General features: G+C 44.0%; 1 protein-coding gene across 2 annotated transcripts; it reads left to right on the top strand.

The window, feature by feature from the left end:
• Window positions 1–442: 442 nt before the first annotated feature.
• On the top strand, window positions 443–23,279 carry lrriq1 (leucine-rich repeats and IQ motif containing 1). Of its 2 annotated transcripts, XM_037254849.1 has the most exons (27): window positions 443–936; window positions 3,167–3,472; window positions 3,815–3,918; window positions 4,417–4,513; window positions 4,594–4,679; window positions 4,839–4,935; window positions 5,021–5,118; window positions 5,181–5,255; window positions 5,317–7,302; window positions 7,396–7,548; window positions 7,628–7,778; window positions 8,170–8,363; window positions 9,109–9,239; window positions 9,621–9,694; window positions 9,771–9,864; window positions 12,390–12,572; window positions 14,484–14,760; window positions 15,599–15,721; window positions 16,145–16,228; window positions 16,610–16,734; window positions 16,860–16,928; window positions 17,103–17,179; window positions 17,865–17,966; window positions 20,751–20,841; window positions 21,072–21,135; window positions 21,216–21,327; window positions 22,599–23,279. In XM_037254849.1, the coding sequence occupies exons 3-27, from the start codon at window positions 3,850–3,852 to the stop codon at window positions 22,712–22,714; spliced, it is 4,728 nt and encodes a 1,575-aa protein (XP_037110744.1). In that variant the 5' UTR covers window positions 443–936; window positions 3,167–3,472; window positions 3,815–3,849; the 3' UTR covers window positions 22,715–23,279. The 2 variants fall into 2 exon arrangements, with proteins under 2 accessions (XP_037110744.1, XP_037110743.1); XM_037254848.1 differs by having other exon boundaries at window positions 3,167–3,918.
• The last annotated feature ends 166 nt before the right edge of the window (window positions 23,280–23,445 follow it).

Below are 23,445 nucleotides of genomic sequence, written 5' to 3'. Positions count from 1 at the left end.
CCAACTATTTAGGCCAAGTTTGTCCTTTGGCCTGAATGTCCACGTGATTCCTTATTAGCATTATTAGTTCGACGATACGCCGTTCAGTTATTGTTGTTTGGCAGCTAACATTTGCTGGTACAGTGCGTCAAGAAACCCCTGTTTTGATTCAACCGTGACCACAAAATACACAAAAGTGAGTCACAGGTGTCATCTCGCGGGGGCGCCCATGTTGAATAGTTGATGGCGTGCTTGTGACTTTCGTAACACGAAGCCCATGGAAAGTTGAGGCGTGTTGTTTTACACTGCGCGTCACAGACACGCTACATCTCAGCCAATGGAGATCACCTGCCATGGAAGCAATGAATCAATGAATGAATTTCGAATTTTTAAATTTCGTTGTACATGTGACAATGACAATAAAGATCTATTCTATTCTATTCTATCTATTCTAATGAGTCGGTCGGTCACGGTAAATCATCTTTACAAAGGGATTTACAACCCTTAAAATAGTCATTATCAATTGTCAACAACATGGTGACCCCCCCACTTCCCTCCAGCACGTTTGCATACATTGAAGGGCTACAAAAAAATGACAACCACATCCTCTTTTCGCTTTACATGGCCACAATTTTAGAACTGCAAAACATCTTAAGTCAGTACAGTACATCTGGTCGACATCCTGTAATATCACTTTGATCCTCACGAGGCATCGGTGAGCGCCTACAAAGTGTCTGAAACATCACACGTGTTTACTCACAAGGCTTTTCTATTCAATCAAAAAAAGCAACATCCTGCCCCTACGGTCCCAAACTTTGATGATTGTTGATTATTTAGAATATCATTGTGGTACAGTAAACTTTGGAATCGTGGGACCATGAGGCGTTCACCTTGTGAGGAACAAGGACTTTTCATGTCTTCTTGGAAGCCTGCAAGCACAACGCTACTGTGATAAAGGTAAAGAAAACACTATTTCTATCTGCATGTTGTGTCTTTTTGTTTGACCCTTCTAGGATACTTGAGTTTGTTGAAACTGTCCTTGAAACCACACACACAATGTGTTTTCTAACACAAGACCAACTAGTCATGGGGCCTGTAGACTTCATCACTATATCCCACATAAGTGCTCCATTTTACTCCGTTATTCTAATTTAAATATTTGACCCCCCCATGGCAAATAATGAGAGTGAATTTATCTGAACATTTTCATGTCCCCTTTCGAGGTTTCAGGGTTAGGTCGGTCGATGAACGGATGTCCTCTTTCTGTGAACTAGAAAGCAAGATGTCTACATTTCGAAGTTTCAATTTCCTGTTCAATGGTTATTGTCGCTCATTTACCATCACTTTTGTCCTAGATCTTTTTTATTTTTTTAAATCCCCAAATAATCAAATTGAGTGAGTCACTCCTTGATGTGCTGAATTTAAGATTCATTCAGTGACTTCTGTCAGACTAAATGCATGTATGTAAGTTAGGAGCTACATGCTACAAGATACGCCAGCGATGTCACTAGCAACCCAGTAGAGAAATCATTTAAGAAGCATATGACCACAAAGAGCTCCTACACAGAATCCTCAAGTTCATACAAGAAATGAGGCTAAGGCTAATCGGGAGAAGAAATGCTGGACTTTGTAAACTTGATACACTTTGGAGGAATTTTGCCTAATCACGGGATCCGATTGAATGTACTTAGGTCACACTTATGTTGGAAATACTCTCTGGCAGGGTCGGGGTAGCAGTTGGGGCCAAATAGGGCTGCTCATGACCTTACAGAAGTAAAGAATGCAATGTGGCGACGGGCTAGTAGCGGATTAGCCCGCTTCAGCGTTTCGCCGCAAAGTATCGCACTGTGTTTAATCTGGCTCAATTCGGAAAGATTCATCCACGATGTATTCCTCGGGTGGAGTTCAAGGTCGGGATATGTTTACTACAGACTCTGTTGAGAGTCGTCAAATGCTAATGCTAAACTGGAATATGTAAATGTATGAACAGTCCTACACATCATTGGCACAAATGGCCTCGGCAAAGTTTGACCTCAGAGCTTGGTTAACGGCTACAGAAAAGTTTTGGGCAGTAAAAACAGGCTATTCAAACAACACCATTGACGAGTGTCGTCTGCTGTGCAAACGTGCGGCTCGCCGTTGTCTGGCCGCTGACTGCGGCGCCTGCACTCGGACAAAAGCTACGTACACCTTGCCCCGCGAGAACTAATCGGAGTAGACAAGGTTTGCTGATGGAGGCGTTTTTACCAATTCAACTAGCGCCTCGGAGCTAAGCAAACATAAGCCATGATCGCCACTGAAGTTGTGTTGTGACCCGAGGGGACGTTTACAATACACTCGTGTACACAGTAATGGGCTAATGGCTGGCTGTGGGGTTTTCAAAGAAGTCAGTAAAGCTCAAAATCCCTCACATCTGTGTTGCATGGAGTCCACCTGAAGCGAACTTCTAGCCCAGCCCAAGACCACTTTATTGTCATAATAATCATTTCATTTAATGATTGCAATTATTGCTCAGACAACTATGTATTGATCTTAAGTGGTTCTTAGAATTTGTACTTAATATAAGTTCAGTGATTGACAGAAAAGTTAAGTATTTTTTATGTTGTACATTAAATACAGACTACCGTTTTTTTCCATGTATAATGCGCAAAATTTAACTAATTTATTGTCCTAAAATCTGGGGTGTGCATTATACATGGGTACAATTTTATTTTTTAATTTTTTATTTTTTATTTTTTTATTTTTTTTATTTTTTATCCGGATATCATACGGAGGCCGCCATTACAGATGCGCTTTCTTCTCTGCTGTTCACTTCAAACACGCTCCATACGAACACAATGCTCTCGTATCAGACGCTTGCTCGATCACCTGCTCGTTTGCTGTCACAATGTACCCTACACAAATCCGAAACATTTCTTCGCTATTGAGTTTGCTAGCGCATGCGCAGTGATACTGACCGGCAGAATAACATCCGGTTGTTCCCAAAGATGATCTTTTTTCTGAAATAATTTTACGTTTACGGACTTAAGTAGGAGTCAAAATTTGGGTGCGTATTATACATGGGTACAGGCTTTTTTCCAGCATCAACATGCCCTTTTTAGGGTGCGTATTATTCTGAACAATGTTTAACGCTGTGGCTTTTGTTTTTATTCCCATGAATACGCACCGTTCTCATCCCCTGTGAAAGGCCGAGGAAGGAGACTCGGTTCCTTGTGGAGGGCCTCGGGGGGAATGCTGACCGGACGGGAAAAGCGGCGTAGGCCCGCTGGATTCTCCTCAAAGTCAAAATCAGCACGAGTACAGAGCCTTCGCCGTGGGAGAGGGGAACTGGGGAATAAGTCTGCATTGTTCAGAGTACCGTTTTTGTTTTGTTGTTGTTGTGGTCATCTTTTTCTTCTCACCTACAGTCGCTGACCCGCGTTCGACCCACCACAATGATCACACAAGCCTACCATTCAGCATTATAGCAGGACACAATTCTTCTGTTTCTATAGTACTAAATAATTAAATTGTCAGTAAACTATAGCAAATTGTTTAAATCAATTATAGACAATAAACGATTCTTATAAAATGAAATTTCAAATAATTTCTTCAGCTGTCCAACGGAAAATCCAATTGCTTTTCGCGTATTTTGTCCTTTATAATCTTCCGTAGCGGACACTGTTTCTATGGTAACGATAACTCGTAGAAGTGGAAGTAAACGTTTGTCAACCAAGGTACAATTGCGCGCCAAATGCCATTTTACGTGACGAGACGGCAAATGTGACAATTAAGTGTATTTTTGCCAACTGTGGCACAACTTTTAATATAACTCGGGCACCTAAACGAGTACTAGTCAGGTGAGAAGAACTAGACAATCAACGTCACAACATGTCGGAGGTGCTCCTCACATCTTCAGAAACGGAAGGGGAAGACGGCGATGAAGAGTATGAGGAGGAGGTTGGTGGTTATCTAAGTACACTACTGTATTTTGAAGAAAGTTTTTGTTCACTTTAAAATCCAGTTTTGAAAACAACTGGTTCACACAAGTGCTAGCATAATGGCAAACCCCAGGTGGGCTAAAAGTAGGTATTGTCTACAGTAAAATTTAGTTCCGGGAATAAGAATGTATGAAAGTAAGGAAAGAAGGAAGCTAGACAATGTATGATGGAAAGTAAAGAAGAAAGGATGGAAGGAAGGAATTCAACATGGGATGGTTTCAAATTAAGGGAAGAAGAATGGAAGGGAGGGAAATTGGAAGTAACATGTAGGGAAGCAGTGAGGGAGGGATTGAAGAACAGAAAAGGGGAAAATACTTTGATCAAACTTATTATTAGGTTTCTCAAGTACCTAGTTTTTGGCCTACCACCTGTTGTTCAGCTTTTATTGATGTGTTTAATGATCTAAAATAACTGCTTTGTTTTGATTGACATCTTAACATCCATTTTGGGACTTCAGACCTCCGATGAAATCCCGGCATCACTGCTCAGCTACTTTGAGTTCTCCAGAAGCCGAGCGGCAGCTTGTGAGAAGCTCGTCCTGGAGGACCTTGAATGTATGAATACCTTTTAGTTTTCTGTACAGAACTAACACGTGTACATTGCCAAAGAAACTGCAACTGATTTTTGTTCTCAGACCTCACTGCATTACGAAGCACCGAACGAGTGACGGAAGCAAATGTCGCTTTGGTCGATAAGGACACGGAGACAATAAATGAGACGGTAACTGTCTTTCATGATACTCTTAAATTGACAAGTAAACAAACTGATAAGTTTTTGTTTATTGTGTTAAAGGCCACCTCTTCCAGGAAAAAGAAACATACTGACTAAATTGGAGTTTATACAATATTTATTCATTTGTTTATGACTGCTCTGATGCAGGCAGACACTTTTGATGACCAAAATGAAGACAACAGCGCCACCTCTGGCAGTGATGCGGACGAACAAGAGTTTTCAACTGTGCCCAACGACAGCCAAGGTACATTGCTGCAGGACTGTAAATGCCCACAAGACGGCGCCACAACACAAGCGTGGTGTCTTATACGCTTGACGTCTTTTTGTAGATGTGGGTGGAAGTGAGCTCCATCTGGACATGGAGCGTAGGAAACGAGAGGAACGAGACTTTGAGGAGGAGCTACAGAGGATAATGGAGATGGGAAAGGTGAGTTGAAGAAATGTTTTTAGCTAAATCCAGGAACAACATCTTGTTTTTCTCTTTTGCAGCTGCGTCGGAAGGAGGCTGATATGATGGAGTTAAAGGCTCAGGAAAAGCTTGAGCGGGAGTTGCGGCTCCAACAGGTCGGTCATGTTGAGGAAATCTAAAAAGTGAAGAATTATTTACGATGTCTTGATCCAACAGGAGCGACTCAATGACATGAAACAACAAGTGGAGGAGGAGTTGAAAAAGAGCAAAGAGGAGCAGAGGAGCCTGGTGCAGCGACAGGAGGAAGAGGAAAAGATAAGGAAAGATAAAGAGAGGCAGAAAAGGATAGAAGAGAATCTGAAAGAGCAGCAGCGAGAGGATGAGAAGAGGAAAGAGGCAGTGAGGAAGCAAACAGAGGAAGAAGAGAGAATGAAAGAAAAGGGAAGGATAGCAACAGAAAGTCAACTGAAAGAGGAAGCGGAAATAACTGGAAGCAAGATGGAAAAAGAGGAAAGAAAGGCCAAAAGGGAGGAAGAGAGGAGGAGGCAGGAAGACAAACGAGTGCAAGAAGAACTGAGGGTGAACAAGGAGGAAGACAAAAGGCAGAAAAATGGGAACCTCATGGAAGTAGAGCAACTGAAGAGGAAGGAGGAGGACAAGAGAAAGCAGGCAGAGAGGAAGGCAAAAGCGAAGGAAGTCTGGAGAAAGAAGATAGTGGAAGTGGAAAGAACGAGGAAGGAGGAGGAAGAGGAGAAAACAAACCGGGAGGAAGAGGAAAAGAGAAAACTGGAGGCAGAAGTGATGCAAATCGAAGAAGAGTTGACGACAAAAGAGGAGGAGGAAGGGAGGAGCAAAAAGGAAGTTCGCAAACAACTGGAGGAGGTGGAAAAGAGGAGGAGAGTGGTGGACCAAGAGGAGAGTACAAGGGGAGAGACAAAACCGAGGGAAATTGAGAATGAAATAAAGAAGAGTGAGCACATGGAAGAAACCAGCCAAAAAACTAAGGAAGAGAACAAGAGGACAAAAGAAGCTGTAAAGAAGGAAAAAGAAGAAGAAAAGGAGACCAAACAAATGGAAGAAGAAGCAAGGGGAAAGAAAAAGGGCGATGGGGAAATGAGGAGAAAGATGGATGACGTGGAAAGGATGACAAAGCGAGTGGAGCAACATCCAGAGCAAGGAGAGAAAAGGACAGAGGAGAATGAAGAGAAAGAAAAACCAAACCAAGATGAAAGGCTTGCGATTAGACTCTCCAGCATTGAAATGGACAGGAACATTCAGGAGAACATTCATGTGAGCATCCATCAAAACATCCCCAAGAACACCCAACAGAACATCTGTGACGCCATCCATGATAACATTCATGACAACATGCATCAAAAGGACATCACTCAGAATATCCTTCAGAACCAGCATGAGAACATCCGCCAGAACATCAGTGAAAACATACCTCAGAATATGTGCAAAAACATTCAGAACATCCATGAGAACATGCAGGAGAAAATTCATCTGAACATCAATGAGGATTTTCAGAGCCTCCATGAGAACATTCAGGAGAACACCAACAAGAACATTCAGGGAAACATCCATCCAAACATCCATGAGAACACCCACGAGAACATCAAAGAAAACATTCAGGAGAACATCCAGCCGATCATCAATGAGAACAACCATGCAAACATTACGGACAACATCCGTCCAGACATCCAGCAGAACATCTATGAGATTATTCAGGAAAACACCCAGCAGAGCATCCATGACAACATTCAGGAGAACATCAAAGAGAACGTTCAGGAAAACATCCAACCAAACTTCCATGAGAACATTCAGGAGAGCATCCATGAGAACATCCATGAGAACCATCAGAACAGCAAAGATAACATCCAAGAGAACATTCCGGAGAACATCCATCAGAACATCAATGAAAACAACCATGGGAACATTCTGGAGAACACCCGTCCAGATTTCCTCGAGAACCTTCACCAGAACTCCTCAAGCCAAACCTGGCTCTCCCAACTAATGGATCAAAGAAGGCTTTCTTGGATGAAAGTACGCGTCTCCTGGTCGGAAGTACAGAACAGAAGCAGGCGAAGAAGTTCTGTCGGGTCCAGGAGAGAATCCAGGCGCTCCGCTCGGGACAATGACCTTCCTCCGCTTTGTCCTGACACGCTGCTGCAGGCTGCAAGCAGGGATTCCCTGCAGGAGGTATCCCACTCAAGTCCTATTCCCATCAAAACCAGCACTTGAATTTGTGCTTGGGAAATTACTCAATTGATGACACCATTTTGTTTCTTCCAGGTGACCATCTTGGTTCTGGAGGACTTGCCAGGCTGTAATTTGTCCACTCTGTCTCAGTGCGCGCGACTCCAGTTTCTCACGCTGAGAAGATGCGGGCTCAAAGTTTTGGAAGGAATCAACCAATTAGCGGAGCTGTGCTACGTCGACGTGCAGGTGAACACCATCTTGAACGACGTCCATTTTGTCAAAGCAAAAATGTTATTTTTAGATCTTTTTTTTTTCTTCATGGTAGGAAAATGACATCTCAATGGTGGATTGTGAGAATATGACTGGCCTGAGAGTTCTCAAGATGGGCCACAACAAGCTGACATCCATTCACGGCCTTAGCGGAGCAGAGAACTTGGACGTTCTAGAACTTTCGCACAACTCTATTACACGCATTGGTAAACACTTTTTTGTGATTACAAATTCGGAATGACAAAACGTTTTTGGGTCCATCGCTACCTAATTCAGATAAGCACATTTACACATTTATAAGATTCGACCTTTGCCTTCCTACTACTGCACTCTCCATGATTCTCCACAAGAGGGCAGTGTTACAATAATTATGCCTCCATTTTGCTCGCCGTTGCAAAATGACCGAACTTGAGACTCCTTGACTTCTTGATTAATTGATCATGTCGGACTCTCAAGAAGTCCTTAAAGTACTAAACTTGTGTCTGTCAGTAGCTGCATTTTATTTTTTCAACGCATGCAGGAAAATTCCACACTTTTTAGCATTTGTGCAACCAAAATTAGAATTGAGTGTAACTTGATTTGTTTCCTATCTTCTAGCTGGTCTCGGCTCCTTGAGGAGACTCCAACGTTTGTCTTTGGACCACAACCAGCTTGTGAGTACTAAAGGGCTGAAGGACGTCTGCACCCTGTTGCACCTTGACTGCTCCCACAACCACCTGGTTGGCGTGGAGTCTTTGGAGAGCAACGTTCTGCTCCGTACGTTGGACCTGACCGACAACAGCCTCACTGAGGTACTATTGACCTTTATTCGTCTTGAGCTATCATTTGCATTTCCACTTTTTTCTTTGATTGCAATTAAAATAGATAAATATTGCAATTAAAAAAATAAAGTGGTTAAATAAAATAGAATTTTAAAAATCATTCATGTAAAATAGACATATTTTTAGGGGGGCATTCTTACCAAAATTCGAACAGACTGTAAGCCACAAAAAAATTATTACATTTTTTAAAAATAAAATAAAAATCACTCAAGTAAATCTGTTTGCTATCATGACAAAACCAAATAAAAGTCACCAAGCTACAGGAACCATTTTTTTTCTGTAGAAAAGTGCCGAATATTTAAAAACAAATCAAAATTTATTTTGTTGATTTTAATTTGAAATAAAATAAATCAAATATTTAATTAAAATAAACATTATGTCAATATTTTTGTTTATTTAATGAGACTTTGGATAGAGAAATAGTCTGGTCATTGTTGATGATTCACATTAATCAAGCAATTGGAAAAAAATGAAAGAGCATATCTAAAAATGATAAAGCAATAATTGGGCAATGGCGTCATTCCAAGCAATTAACAAGACAAATACAAGAACATATTAGCGGCCTAATTACTTAATGAAACGCTACTTTTCTGCCCGGCTGGACCGTCTGACATTGACGGATGGACCCCACTTAACGGCAGCCCGCTAACGTTGTTGTAACCCACCCCCACCTCCCATTGCTAAGTGACAACCGGGCTGTGTTCCTCCACTCCAGCCGCCCGCTCTGCTGGACCAAGTCCTCCTCGGGGAGCTTCACATGGACGACAACAGCCTGGGCTCCCTGCGCTGCCTACTCGCCGCCTCGTGGCTGCCCCACTTGCACACGCTCACGCTGGCGCGCAACAGGTAATCAGGAGAATGGAAAATAAAATACAAATATTCAATTCAATCGAGATGCTTGAAGATTTCGTGGAAGGGGAAGTCTGTCTTGTATTTTGATTTTTTTTTTAAATCAGCAATCAACAAAAATCTACCAACAGGTGTTTTCTATTTAATATACAAAGTGCGATCATTCAAAATAATACTTTTCATATTAGAGCAATTATATAAGAGTACGGCTGTCATTTTTTATTGTAACCCACCCGCTTTGCCAAATAATATCACCACAGTATTAGAAACAGTTCTCAGTGCATTGTCTCATTAAATTGTGTACCTAATTAAGTGTCCGGGGATATGACACAACAAAAAGTGCCGTGTTCTTAAAGTGTATTTCTTTGCGTGTTCAAGGCTCACACACCTGCCTGACATGTCTGTTGCAGTATCGCTCGCTACTTTGGATCTGAGTTTCAACTGTCTATCAGGTAATTGAGCTTCAGCACCAAAAAAATGGAAATGTTCTCGGTCCAATATGCCTAATAAGCAAAAATGGTTTCCTAGATGTGCAGAATGTTTGTCGCGGCCTGCAAGGATGCTGCTCCCTGAATGAGGTGCACCTCGCTGGGAATCCTCTCCAACGGGAGAGTAGCTGGAGGTGAGAAGGTGAAAAATCCATCAGGGTGAATTTTCAAAGCTGTTATTTCTCACGTTGCCCAAATACCCATTTATATTTTGCAAAACAAAATTCCCAAATGAATGCAGAACTCATTCTGGATTTTTTGGGAATTATTTTTATTTTAAATTCCCCAAATTCCTATTCCACAGTTTCACACTCAAATGGCCAAAATAATGAGACGTTTTATATTACGTTTTCCTTTTTTCAGCTGATTTTGATTCATCATTACAACTTTGAAAAGTTCATCTCGTTCACATTTTACTGACTGACACTGTTCGCAATTACACTGATTTTAGCCACAGTCATCATACATTTAATTGAATCCAATGTCATTTTGCTTCTGCATCATCTCTTTTGAAGCACAGTTTTTACAGAAATGAAAGTCTGCATTTTTCGATGAGTTTATATGCTAAATATGCTCGTCTATGGGCGTAACTTGGATTCAAGCATTCTGTCATGGCAGCAGACTCAAAACTAGCTCAAGTAAGCTTGAAACTTCTTGCCAAAAAGGCCATTAATGCTTGCCTTAGGGATAATTGCGTTACGGATTTTTGTCTCTAACAGCAAACTCGAGGAGCCAAACACAAGCGGTACGACTTTTCTCGAGGATTGCGATCCCGAGGAGACGTTTTGTGCCTCCCTTTCAAACACTTCCCTGGGGTCTTGATAAAACCTCTCTGACGTTCTTCTGTCCAACCCAACAAAGGATTAAAGAATTACAGAACACTTAACATTAATTGTGACGCAGTCACATGAAAATGCTAATGAGCTTTTGTTACCATGACAACCGGGATGCAGCTAGGGCGTTTTGATGAGGCGAGCTGTTACCGCGTTCGGTATTTGTGAATTTTTGCTGTGCAAATAAAAAGTCGATTTTCCATAACATGACCCCTTTAAATTGTGGTCGCCCCCTTTGCCATGAACTCAACGTGACCCCCAGCGGTGCCTAAAAGTGGAATTTACACTCTGTATTTCCACTCGCCTCGTCTTTTATCCAGAGCCAGTTAAAACAGCGACAAGCGTTGGGAATCTCATCGCCCCTGAAGAAAACACCGATCCCGATAAATTTAGCTTCCACCTTGACTGTCGGTTTTCTGGAGGAAAGTCGTTTGCGCTGTGAAATATGGGAAGAGGGAGGATGTGGATGATATGCAGGAGTGCGCCAAAGTCTTAGATGTGTTGTTTTAACAACGCTATGCTAAGTAGGCAGGCTATCACTCAGGAAAGCGCCGACCTCCTGGGAAAGAGAAAAAATATATATTTGTCATCTGTTTGTTAGCTATTTTGTGGTTCACGGAGAACGGCAAACTGATGGGCGCTACCGTTAGCATTCGTTAGCATCATTGTAGGCAAAGCATTTTGTATTTCTTAGTGTGAAAATGAGAAGAAATAATGAGGATGAGGGTTTTTTTTGTTTGTTTTTCCCCTTTCCAACAGACTGGCCCACTTCAAGTGATCTCATATGAGGTCGGAGAGGGTTTTATTTATTTAGATTTGCTGCTAGGTTTGAAGAGTGCCAGACAACATGCCCGCAGGCACGCAACAGAATCCTCCTCACAAAAACACGGTCAGACCGTGGCAAACGACAGCGAGCTGTCAATCACAACCGCAGAGGAAGTTCTTTGGAAAAAAAAAAAAGACCTTGTGTTTAATGTTGTTGAACAGAAAGCAGCCTTTACCAAAAACGTTAAGATCTCCTTTGAGATGTTGGCAGACTGTCGTTAACCGATGTCAAAAATCTAAAGTGCTTTTGGGTTGACTGCGAGGAATAAAAATTTGAAGAAGGTTGACATAAAATTGGGCCGCCAAGTATGCAGAAATTAAACCTATTCCAACATATATTTCCACAAAACGTTTGAATATTTTTTTAATTAAAGATCTGGAGTGGCTGTTTTAAATATCGTGTTTCCTGATTGGGTAATTGTTTTGTGATTTAAATTTCCACAAAAACTCAAAAGCTGCCTCTCACGTTCGACGGTTGATCGTATGTTACTCTGAGAATCCATCTTGAACATCTCTGTTATTTATCGTGTTTTAAAAAACTTTGTAGCCCAAGGGTGTGTTTTTCTTAAATTGTATTATCATTGACGTTCCCTAGCGTCCCGCAGACTTTCCATCTTCACATATTCCCACATTTGCACGGCCGGGAAAAGTCTGTTTCTCCGGCAGATAGTTGGGATTCCTCCGCTCGGACATCCTTAGCCTCGGGCCGCCATTTCGTGCGCCCCCGCGACCATTCAGACTGCCGCTCAGCGGGTCGCTTGCCCTCACGAGGCCCCGATACTTAACTAACAACACTTGTTAGACTTTTTTTTTTTTTACAAGCGCAGGACTACTTTTTGTGTGCGTGTCATTACCATGATCGTAAAACATACACTTATCCCAGAGGACAAACTAACTATAAAAAAAAAAAGACAAACTGGCAGATTATTGTGAAGGTTATTAATGATTCTAAATTGCTGGAATGGCTTCTAGGAGATGACCAAGTTGTCTTTTGCTGTCAGATGCACTCTACAGGCAGCAGTGTCCAGTCTGAAGACCATCGACGGGACGGATTCAGACTTCCTCCCGACGGGCTCGGCTGTTGCTAGGCAGATCGACTCTGCCTCGGACGGTCTTCTCAGCTTGATCCGGACGCAACTTGAGCAGATTGGCGATTTACAGCGGCAGCACATCGAGCAGCTCAGGTAGATGCTAAATAATTTGAAGGAGCCTTGCCAAAGTGTTTCTTCAAAATGATGTGTCACGTTTTTTTGGGGTAAATTCAATCCATACAAGTCTAGTGGTATCGGTACTTGGTATCGGTACTGGTGACTTCTCAAGAATTTTGTTCTGGTATCAGCCTGAAAAAAGTGATTCTAACATCCCTAATTATTGAGTTAGCTGCGATTCCAATCTTCACTTCCTTGTTGGCGCTGAGTAGAAACATTTCATGTGTTTTTTGTAATTTTTAGTGCCAGGAGGTCTAAAAGCGATCATTTTCGAGCTGACCTTACCAGGTAATGGAGTAGCGCAGCAAGCGGCAAATAAAATGTGGTACAAAAGACATCTTATCTTTTAAGTCCCTGTCTTGAGAGACCCGCGAGCCGGCCAGGAATGTCGGGCTACCTTCTTGTTATGTCTGATGCACAGGGTGTAGTGAGCCTTGAGACAACGTTCATCTATTTTCACAAGGCCTTCCATCTCGCCGGCCCGCGGTGCTTCTCGGACCACCAAGGCTTTAAAAACGCCGGTCAGCTTTCCACCCGTCTCGGTGACCCGTCCAAATTACGACGCACAAAAGATGAAACGCGGCGTCGGCGACTCTCGCAGGTCACGCCGAGGACCGCCGTGGCTTGAGGGAGAGCCGCTAGCGTCGCTCACCCCTCACAGTTGGCCCTCGACTCCCCTCTGGCCACTGGACAATGAGCCAGTTTGTGGTCTTGCAGGGAACAGCGCCGCCATTTAACCTCTGGCCTGACCCGGTGTCACCGCAAGGCTTAGACGAGGTTGGGCGCTTTGGCCACACGCCCGTCCTGTAAAGGTGGAGGAACCATGTGGTCTGGCGGGGGTACAGTTTCACAACTTTTCCCAACAGGACGTAGGATGAAAGAGCGCCTGCAGACAATATCACTTTTACTTTTAATAGTTGGTGCACACAAGACTGCTGCAAAGTGGTCCAATATGTTGGAGCGATACTTTAAAAAAATACAGTGAGGACGTGTAAACCTAGAAGGCGGAAGGTTCACTAAAAGGCTAAAAAATAGAGACCAACGGTTCCGATTCAAAATTTGGTGCCCGTATCGTGAGCATCCCCCCGTACCAATTGTGAGTTATTAAATATTGTTGTTTTGACTTTGGGCTCTTATCAGTTTTCCTGTTACGATGACAACCCGATTTCATCTCGAACGATGAAACTGCTGTTGGGGGCTAAGATTTTCCCAACACTCCACTTTCCACTGTACTCCTCTGAATAGTTCACCCATCACCTCTTAAGACCAATTTTATGTGTGAACCTCCAGTGTAACAGTGTCTCATTCTCGGAGTGACCCTGGAGTGAACCAGCAGGTAAAAGAAGGAAGGTTACAGGGGTCGCATCCCTTTGGACCTCCAGACTCTTCTCCCTCTTTGTCCCACTGTGAGGGGAAGAGGCAGATCTTTGTGGAGCGGGACGTGGTCTACAGGTTATCCTAGAAGAACCCCTCAGGCTGGAGGAGGGTCAGGAACATGCTGCTAATAGATTCATTAAGTTTTCATTGAGGTGCCTTTGTAGCCACTAAATCCCCCCAATGAAAGAGTTACTCACACACATACTCTCACTTGGAGGTCCACGATTAAGTGTGTGGAGGCCGATGTTAGTCGTGATGGAAATGACGTCATTCGTACGTAAGTGAGACCACGCTGGAGACTAGGGGTCACCAATGTATTCCAAAGATTCGCTGACCTGTTCTAAAAATAGATCACCAGTGAGATGCCTCTATTTTTTTTGCCACCCTTTTTTAAAATCAACCCGGTGTAAATTTGGTAACGGCCATGTTAAAAAAGATTTCATTTCCACTGTTTATATAATAAATCCATCATGATGGACTGTATGTTCTTATTGATGTTTCTTCATGCAGTCATGCTGAACAAGCTTCGCACCCGCTGGACGCCATCAAAATTTCCTGCGGGCATTTAACGGAAGCTTTGCACCTGGCTGAGGAGCAGCGACGCTCCCTCGAGCATACCCACGACAGGCAAACGTCTGCCTTGGATGAAACTCAGGGTTCGCCCGTTGCCACCACAAGGTCTTTTGTGTCAGAAGATGGAGAAGGAAAAGTTGCAGATGGAGGGAGTCTTAAGTCCACGGCGGCAAAGAGCATCATGGTCCAGCACCGTGCGGCAACCATCATCCAGGTAATCATATTGGTCTAAATGTTTTAGCCACACGCTTGTCCAATTGATTGAGGTGGTGCAGCCCTTCTTTGTCACCTTCCTCCATTTATAGCCAATCAAGGCATTATTTAAAGATTGAAAATGAATTATTAAATGAATATTTGTCACCATTTCACTTTCAATGTAGACCACCTCTGTTTGGGAATCCCTGTAAACATGTTTTTCACTAGTTTGTGATGTTAAGGGCCTCATATGTGCCGTGTAGCCTCATTGCGCTAATCCTCCACAGGGCTTTTCTTGCAAAACGTGTGCAATTCAACACTTCTTGCACATCTATTTTTCAACACATACGTATGTCAAATGAGGCCTTTGAGGTACACGTGATCGTGTGTGTGGGTGTCTGTACATGTGTGTGCAAATAATCGAAAAAGATTTGTTTCTAAGTTAAAAGTTTCCAAGTAGTTTCTCAGGATGACTAAAATAATTGTCATTGCTTTGAGAAATATTACATTTATGAATTAAAAGGTTTTCATAAGCACATTTCACAAAGCATGTGTGCGTTCATTTGTTGGGAAGGTACGTAGTGATTTATCAAATTCCAAAGAAGTGTAGTAGTCGGAGTCCCCCCTGTTCTCACTCCAATTCCCATGGGGACGCTTGAATTTAGAGGCACACTGGAGCTCCATTTGTCTTGGAGCAACCCGAAGTCACGCAGAGTTCAGGGGGAGGAAAAAAATTTTAGGTGAACATGTTTTGTCTTTGGAATGGCCTAGCGCACGGTATTTTAGCGCTGTGAATCATGGAGCGTTTTGGGGGAGTAAAAAAAAAAAAAACAGTTTTGTGTGTGTTCCGCATCCAGGCGCGATGGAGAGGCCTCACCTTGAGGAGGAGGCTGGCGGCCGCACTTGCCGCCGTCACGGCCCTGCAAAGTGACGACGATGCTTTTGAGGTGGTGGACGTGGAGGAGTTTGTCCTGGATGAGGTGTGTATGAGTACGACTTTTACTAAAACGCCCTCAACAAAACTGTCCAATCCCACTGGCTATTAGTTATTTCAATCCCTTAATTATTCTTCCATCTGACAAATTAATACAGCTTAACCACAAGTACGGTGGCCTTTAAGGGTCAAGGGTGCATGTGCATAGTTATTTGAATCCGTCAAAAGTCAACAGGATTTATTACCTCCTCCCTGGTAAACATTTTGATTATGCTAGATTAAAATTTTATCACAGAGAATGTCGTTTTGAGTGTAAAGAGAAATTTAATTCATCGTTTTGTGATGATTTGATTCAGATTCATTCTTGGACACAAGCCATTGTCATTTGGAATAAATAAAAAACAAATAGGAGCCCTTTGCACTTTTTCTGTCCAAAAATGTTTTTTTTTTTTTTGACTATATCAAAAAGGCAATTCTGGACCACGGCTGGACTTTATCTGAAGATGCTCCTGCTAGAAGTTTCTCAGCATCCAAACAGCAGTTGCTTAATGAGGTAAGGTTGCGCATTTGGAACAATAAAGGCCTTAATATTGATGCCCGATACTCTCACAATTCTTTTCTTGTGTCTAAGTATTCTCAACGGCGTGATTGGCTGTCCCTTTGTCATGTCTCTTATCGCCCCCTCAGGGGATTCTTTTGCAACTGTCGCTGATTGATCTTCTGGAAAAACATGCCGGCTTTTTTTTTTTCTTCTTGAGGCCTGATGTCATTTTTCACATAGCTGTGTTTTCTCTGCCTTCATTTACCTCCCGTTGGATCTTTTCTTTGGCCAGCCGGCTCGCTTGTGCTGTACATCATGTGAGCCGTTTGGGTTCGGCTGAAACGGCCCAGCTGCTTTTGCGGCCGGCTGTAGTAAGAATTGTTTGCATTCTAGCTCCCCGGCTTCTATACGCAACATTCCCCGAGGCTTCTACCACCTCTGCCCACACGGAGGCATACGCAAGCCTGGGAAGTCAAAGAATGTGAGGACAAGATGGTTTCACCACACAACTCCAATAGGTAAGATGGGCAACTGCTAGCTAGCAAGCTGCAATGCCAGAAGCTAACGTAGCAGTTGACATCAACGCCCATCGCCTCTGACCATCATCTTTGGAATTGGAAATGAGAAATTCATATACTTTTAGGAAAAAGTCTGCATCAACCTCTGTGGCAAGTGACTTGTCTGAGCGTTCAGAAAGAATTCTGGAGGAATGGTAAGTTGTTTCACGATGATGATGATTAACGTAGTGGAATCCCACATGGTTCCATTCTCTGTCCTCTCTTGTTTGAACTTTAAATACTAAAATCTTCCATTATTTGCAGTTCCATATGACATTTAAGATCATATAACGTTCTTTTAAGACTTTGTCGTCATTTTATACTTGTAGGGGATTTACCAACAGGCACACAGCTGAGCTGATGCTGAGGAGAGCCCAGAAGATGAAGTCCAAACGAAAACCCACAGGTGTGTTACATTTAAACTGTTCCATTTCATTTAAAAAAAAAAAAAAAAAAAAGTATATCCTTATTTCTCTCACAAGTGCAATATATGAGCAGGACATGGTAAGCTCAAGAAAAGACAGAACTGTCTGATTTCAATATAAAAGGAGAGGAAAATAAAGTATGCCGTAATTCTCCATCCTCTGTGTATTTTGACTTGTCTTGTGGAAAAAGTTGCATAATATGTCTCCTTTAACACTAAATGCCCCTGACGGCATTTTCTAAAAAAAATCTGAACCATTTCTTGCTTTGCTGGCCCTGTTTGTTCCTTAGTCTGCTCTTTGGCAGCAGAGCACCTTTCCAGCTCGCGTGCGCTAACGAGCCGTAACGCACAGCAGAAGCCAGACTCTGTCGCTTCTTATTGAGCTTCATTTGCGGAAAACGACAAGTCTCGTGTCGTCGTCGTCGTCTGGGTTTCGTGCGGTCCGGGGTGACGTGGCCCTGCTGCGCCGCTCTAACAGTAGTCCAACCCTTTGATCGGCATGTCATCTTGTCAACCCGCCCAACGCCGGCCAGGTCTTTGTCGAGTATAACTCGTGGTGGCAACCAGAGCAGTGCTCTCATACTTCCCAGAAGTGGTGTTGCGGTCCTCTGCTTTTTTTTTTTTTTTTTTAGGCCTGATTTAACCTCCTTCTGCCTTTCCTCTGTAGGTCCATCGGGGCATCTGGAGGCCTGGAGAAACCAACCACTTACAACCTATCAGCTGACAGTTCCAAACAGGCTGGCACGGCGTAGCACAAGTGCTACAAGGGGTGAGACCTGGCTGTGGGTTAGAGATGGGTCTTTGTGTCTCAAGCTGGGTTGGGCCAACATGTTTGCTAGTCTTTGGTGTTAAAGTAGCTCAAGACTTGAGTCTTTTACTCAAGAGATCCTGCAGAATAAGCGTAACAGGCTCTCAGGAAGTTCAAGAAGAGACATTTCTCTTTTGGCCTCCTTGGCCTGCCCTGAGGTGGAGAGATGATTTGACATTGTGACATCGGCAGCCAGACTTCAGAAGGGGGAGAAGAAGCTGGAGGGGAGGGGGGGGGAGCAGAATGAGTGTGAATGGGAGGGTTCACTAAATGGTGAAACCTTTTTGCTTTCGTTTGTTCAAATCTCATTTACACTTATGAGTTTTTTAAGATAAGAATTGTCATGTGGCGGATTTATTTGCTTTGAGTTGCTATACTGAGCCAAGGCACACAAACAAAAATGTTAAACTGTAATAATGATGCTCCGGTCTCAATTTACTCACAATTTCTTCATCTCAATGTGAAATCTCGGCCTGACCGCAGAGCTATTATTCTGTTGTGCGAATGGCAACAGGTGGATCCACAGGTTAATATTCAATTCTGCCATCTAGTGGTAGAGCAGTTTATTGTTCTGCTTTTCATTATATAGCGCTGGCATAGATAGATGAACAACTTGGTGTAATGAAATAATAAATGTCCAACCAATTAAGCGAAATTAGATAATTTCCCGGCACGGGGGTTGGGACTCACTGCACTAAGCCACTGACGTGTCAATGAGAGGCTCCCGATGCTGTGATCCTTAACGGACCCGTGCCGACCTTCCCTGGCGCACCCCTGGCCGTGACCTGTGGAAAGCACTCCACCTTCCTCCCCCTCCTCCTCGTCCGGATCTCTACCCCCCGCCCCCCCCCCCCCCCCCCCCCCAGTGCCCGAGGCCCGAGGAGGCAGCCAAACCTGGCTCGGCCCGACACGCTCTGCCCAACAGGGGTTAACGTTTCAGGGGGTTTAGAGTCCGGGTCCTTCTGGAGGTGATTAGCCCCGAAAAGCCATGACAGATTCTTTCCAAGATATCTGACGCGGCGTGTTTATTTTATCCGGGCTTTGTGTGGATGTGCTGGACATGAGTAACCCACTTGAAACGGGTATCGGCTTACACGGAGAGACAGGGAAGAGGATGGAAGGGGCGAGCGGGGGGAGGAGGAGGGGGGCGAGCCTCAAGATGTTTTGTTGTGAAGGGAAAAAAAAACATTCCTCGGATGATTCCTGTTGTCAAGTGTGCCAGAATGGGTGACGTGGTCCCTCCACAGTGTTGCGTGTGTCCATGATTGTGTTGACGGGGACCAAAGGCAATGTAATTGTCTCACCCGATCGTCTCTCTGTTACTTTCAGTGGCGACGGCAATTCTGCTGCGTCCATGTTTGTGTTCCAGGAAGCTATACAACAATTCTTCCTGGTCTCCTTCAAATCTGATGTGGAGACCGTCTCCTCGACTCTCCACATCCGTCGTTATGTAAATAAACAGCTGTGTGCACTTTTTGTGGAAATAGGCTTTACGCTATCATAAACAAAGCACAATTATAATCAGCCTTGACAATGCATTTATAGTTTATCGAACTGGCTTAAGGAGGGGTCCGGGCAGATGTGAGGCGGGGGAGGCGGCATGTCATTCCTTGAGTCATTCAGGCCACCCTCTGTTCCTCCTCCCGACCTCCTGATATTCCGTCTTCTCTTTGGCGCAGAGAAGAGCTCACTTAATGTGCTTAAGAGCCCCTCTTAACAGGCGTGAATCCTACGGGGGCCCCCCGCCTGATATCCTGCAGGAGTACTGGAGTGGTGTCTCGGGAGGTTTGGAGATCCGGGGGGTTGGCGGGGACGCTGGTGTGGGCTGAATTGTCTCCATGCTACTGCTTAATTGGATGTTTTTTTCCCCCCGCTTACTCAAATTCTATCATGAGCTAACGTTAGCTCCAACACATGCTAACCCGTAAGCCACAAACTTAACCAAACACCTTAACTCTAATCTCCAACCGTAACCCCTAACAATGATTTCTATAACCAACCATAAAACCAGTTAAGCACTGGTTTGCTGCCGCTTTAGCGCATAACATTGGTACGACATCAACCTCAACAACGTTAACTGTGAAAAGACAAATTCATAGTTGTAGAAAAGTAACTCCCGACGGCCTCATCTTTCCGGAATGGCAAGCGCGAGCATCCATTTCCGGGCCTGCTCGTGCACCCCCCCCCCCCCGAGGGGGAACATCCATCATTTGACACTTTTAGTGGTCCTCGGCAATTAACCCGCGAAAACTGCAGCCCTTTCCCTCGCTGCGCTGCGGCGAAAGTGAGCAATAAAGGCGTCATTAGTCCCCGTGACGGCCCGTCAGAATCCATTATTAGCCCACACCCGTCTACGGCCGCCCTACTGTCAGCACAACGCAAATGTTTACTCTGAATTACGGCCTTATTATGGGATTTCAACACGCCTCGTAAATCAGCTCAGTTCTCCCTTGTTCCAGAAAGCTGTCGGACTGGAGAACCACAACAGTCGGTCGGGGAAAGGGAGAGTCGCGCGTCTTTCAACAAGTGGAAATCTTTGATAACAAACACGCAAAGCTCTTTAAACTAAAAGTAAACACACCAGCAGCTTTGACCACAAGAGCTTTTCACTTTTATCTGTCTGTAGTAACTTTTTACAGTGACACATGTTTTTTTCCAAGATTGAGCACAATGGTGCCCTTTTTAATTTTTTTTTATTATTTATTCTTATGAGTCTTTTTTTTTTTTTTTTTTTCGGCGGCCCAGTTCACCAGTCTGAGGCGGACTTAGGGCGAGTGAGGTGGGACCAGACTCGGGAATGGCTCCGAAACCAGAACGCTTTGAGACACTCAAAAAGGTGAGCAAGAATTTGAAGAACGAAAATAGCAGGTGCTAAGTTGCATGTTCACTCTAACAAATTGCACAATTGTTATTTTACGAGTACAATTCTTTTCTCCTATGCTGCGCCTCATCATTTAAAGAATCATTATCACATTTGTTTTACTCGCAGAATATCCTGATATCAATCATCTTTTCTGATTTCATTCTAAAACTATTTCAAATTTAAAGCTTGCTTGTCATCCTCAGCGAACATTTCTTACCGGACATCTCCACCGACGCGGTGGGCGTTGGACGACGGCGACAACTTGCAGTAAGTAAGCCCCCCCCCCCACACACACACACTTAAAATGCCTTCAACACTCATGCCAGTAATGTTGATTATGTGTGTAGCCAGTAGCGGCACGTACGGAACATCAGCCCAGTGGACTTTGGACCAGTAACGGTTTATCTGACCAAGCCTGTGGAGCTGACAAAAACACTCCAGGACTTGCAGTTGAGTCAAGTGAGTCATTTCATACCTACGTTGATTTCACTGTCATTGGTTGCTAGGCAGAATTATGTCCCACACAATTTGCCCTCCCTTAATACCAAAAGTAAAGCTGCATTCTGTTTTTAACTTTTTAGTTCTTGATATTTAATAGTTCCTGGAACCAAGGCACACCCATCGATACTCACAACTCGCTGAGAGTTCCTAGTCTGAGATGCATGGCCCTAAAAGTTTGGAATTGTTGATTAGCCCATGTAAGAGGGGCCTTGAGGTCAGTCTGGGGACATGGTGTGTTTCTCCTCCAAAAAAAAGAAAGACAGAAAAGGTGGAGGATGACTGGGTCTTGTGTGAGGGTCCGACGGGGCTGACAAAGATGCCAGTGAGGGCAGATGAGCACATGAAAGCGTCTCAGGAAGGCGGAGTGAAGGAGAGCCCTGTCCTGCCCTGTCCCCCCTTCATCAACCCTTTAACTCGACCTAATTGGATTCTGATGATGATTTCGAAATGATTTCCACGAGATGCGCCGACCCAGAGGAAGAAGAGTGCCTTGTCCCGCCACCGCCGCCACCGTCAAGCTCTCGAGGACAGAACGGGACGGTCAAGACAGACTTGCCTCTGTTTGCACTGAATTATGAACACGTGTGGTCAATAATTTCGATATTCGTTATGCCATTTGACTATTGACTTTAATGCAGTTGGATCTAGGACTGAGCGATGGCATTAAGGTACAATTTTTTGTAATATGACGTCACCTTTTGTTTTGCTTCCGTCGTCGTTCCTCAGCCCCGCATTCAGCCAATAGCATGCAAACTTTAAGAGTGGCTTGTTCAGTGTCAGAGCAAGACCCCCGTCGACCGAGATATCAGATCACTCGCTACACGTTCCTCGGGATGTCATTTGCAGGTCGCCCCGACTCACTTTCTAAATGGAGTGATATACTATACGCGGTGTGCCAGCTGTGCACATAGTCAAGCATGCATCGGTACCTGTTATAGGGTCCTGGGCCCCCATGCCCCCCCGTCTTTGCCGCCTGCTTCCCCCCATGGTCTACACGTGGAATCCATCATGGCTGCCAGCATCGAAAGAACATTACTGGGATTTACAGCTATTTGCCCCTCAAAAAAAAAAGGTTTATAATGGCCTATTTAGTGGTGCTATATATGATGAGTCAGCCAAGCAATGGATATGAACACAATCGGTGCAGCAACACACGTAGACAGATATGACAATACTCACATTGTGTGCCTTTCAGTCGGGCTCTCTTCTTTTTTTTTTTTGTCCGCTAGAACAAGACATTACAGCTGCATGGAGGAAGGAGGAGCGCATTTCATTTCGGGATGAGCCCGTGTGTCGAAGCAGTGGCTGGGGTGGAGGGAAGAAGAGACACAAAGTAAAACACTGACACATTTTCGGAGCTAAGCTACACGAGCCAAGGAGCTAAGCTCAACACACTACCCTTAAGCCCAAACATAGACAAGCACTTACTTAAAATATTGCAGGCTAAATAAGCACTTTTCACACAACGCAGTTCGTATCGTGACAGGAAATCGGAAGCAGGAACTTTTGCTCACCTGCCGGTTCGTCTTTATTAAGCTTGGACAAAGTCCACTTTTGAATCCTGATGTGTTTTGTTAAGTTGAAGCACTTATGCTAGGTTAGCCTTCTTATTGCACTTCTTAAGGAAAAATTTGTTGGAGAAGAATCAATAAGTCAAACATTGTCTGACAACGACATTTGAAGTTAGCTCAAATTTGGAATCTTTCGAAAAGGGACCAAAAAACAGCTTCAAGCCAAAATGGCCGACTTTGCTCACTCACCGGGGGAGAAGCACAGTGGAGATTTGATGACTTGCCGTAAAACCGAAAACTCTTCACAAAAAGCCACTTTTTGTGAGCTATTGCTGATATTTCACCTCATTATTTAATTAGACAGTACATGTCAAGTCAAATAAAACCGCCAGCAAACGAGATTCCAAAATGGAAGGTTAGCATTTCTTTCCGCTCTCGCTGAGCAAAATGAACTCGACGAGGAATGTGCCACCGCGACGAAGCCCAAGAAACCCAAACCCACGTCGAGGGGGATAACGCGGCGCTCGCAGAAACCGTGGGTAAAATGTCCCAGCTAATTGGTTCC

The sequence above is a fragment of the Syngnathus acus genome, chromosome 6 (genome assembly GCF_901709675.1).
Source record: "Syngnathus acus chromosome 6, fSynAcu1.2, whole genome shotgun sequence".
NCBI classification, from domain to species: Eukaryota; Metazoa; Chordata; class Actinopteri; order Syngnathiformes; family Syngnathidae; genus Syngnathus; species Syngnathus acus.
The sequence above is the reverse complement of the archived record's forward strand: the minus strand, read 5'-3'. Positions and strand labels throughout refer to the sequence as shown.

What these genes read in the sequence shown, in the direction of transcription:
- lrriq1 (XM_037254849.1), top strand. Translation starts at nt 3,850, where the DNA reads ATGTCGGAGGTGCTCCTCACATCTTCAGAAACGGAAGGGGAAGACGGC. An exon ending in GCTTTGAGACACTCAAAAAG is followed by an intron (nt 20,842 to 21,071) that starts GTGAGCAAGAAT and finishes TGTCATCCTCAG; the next exon opens with CGAACATTTCTTACCGGACA. An exon ending in GACGACGGCGACAACTTGCA is followed by an intron (nt 21,136 to 21,215) that starts GTAAGTAAGCCC and finishes TTATGTGTGTAG; the next exon opens with CCAGTAGCGGCACGTACGGA.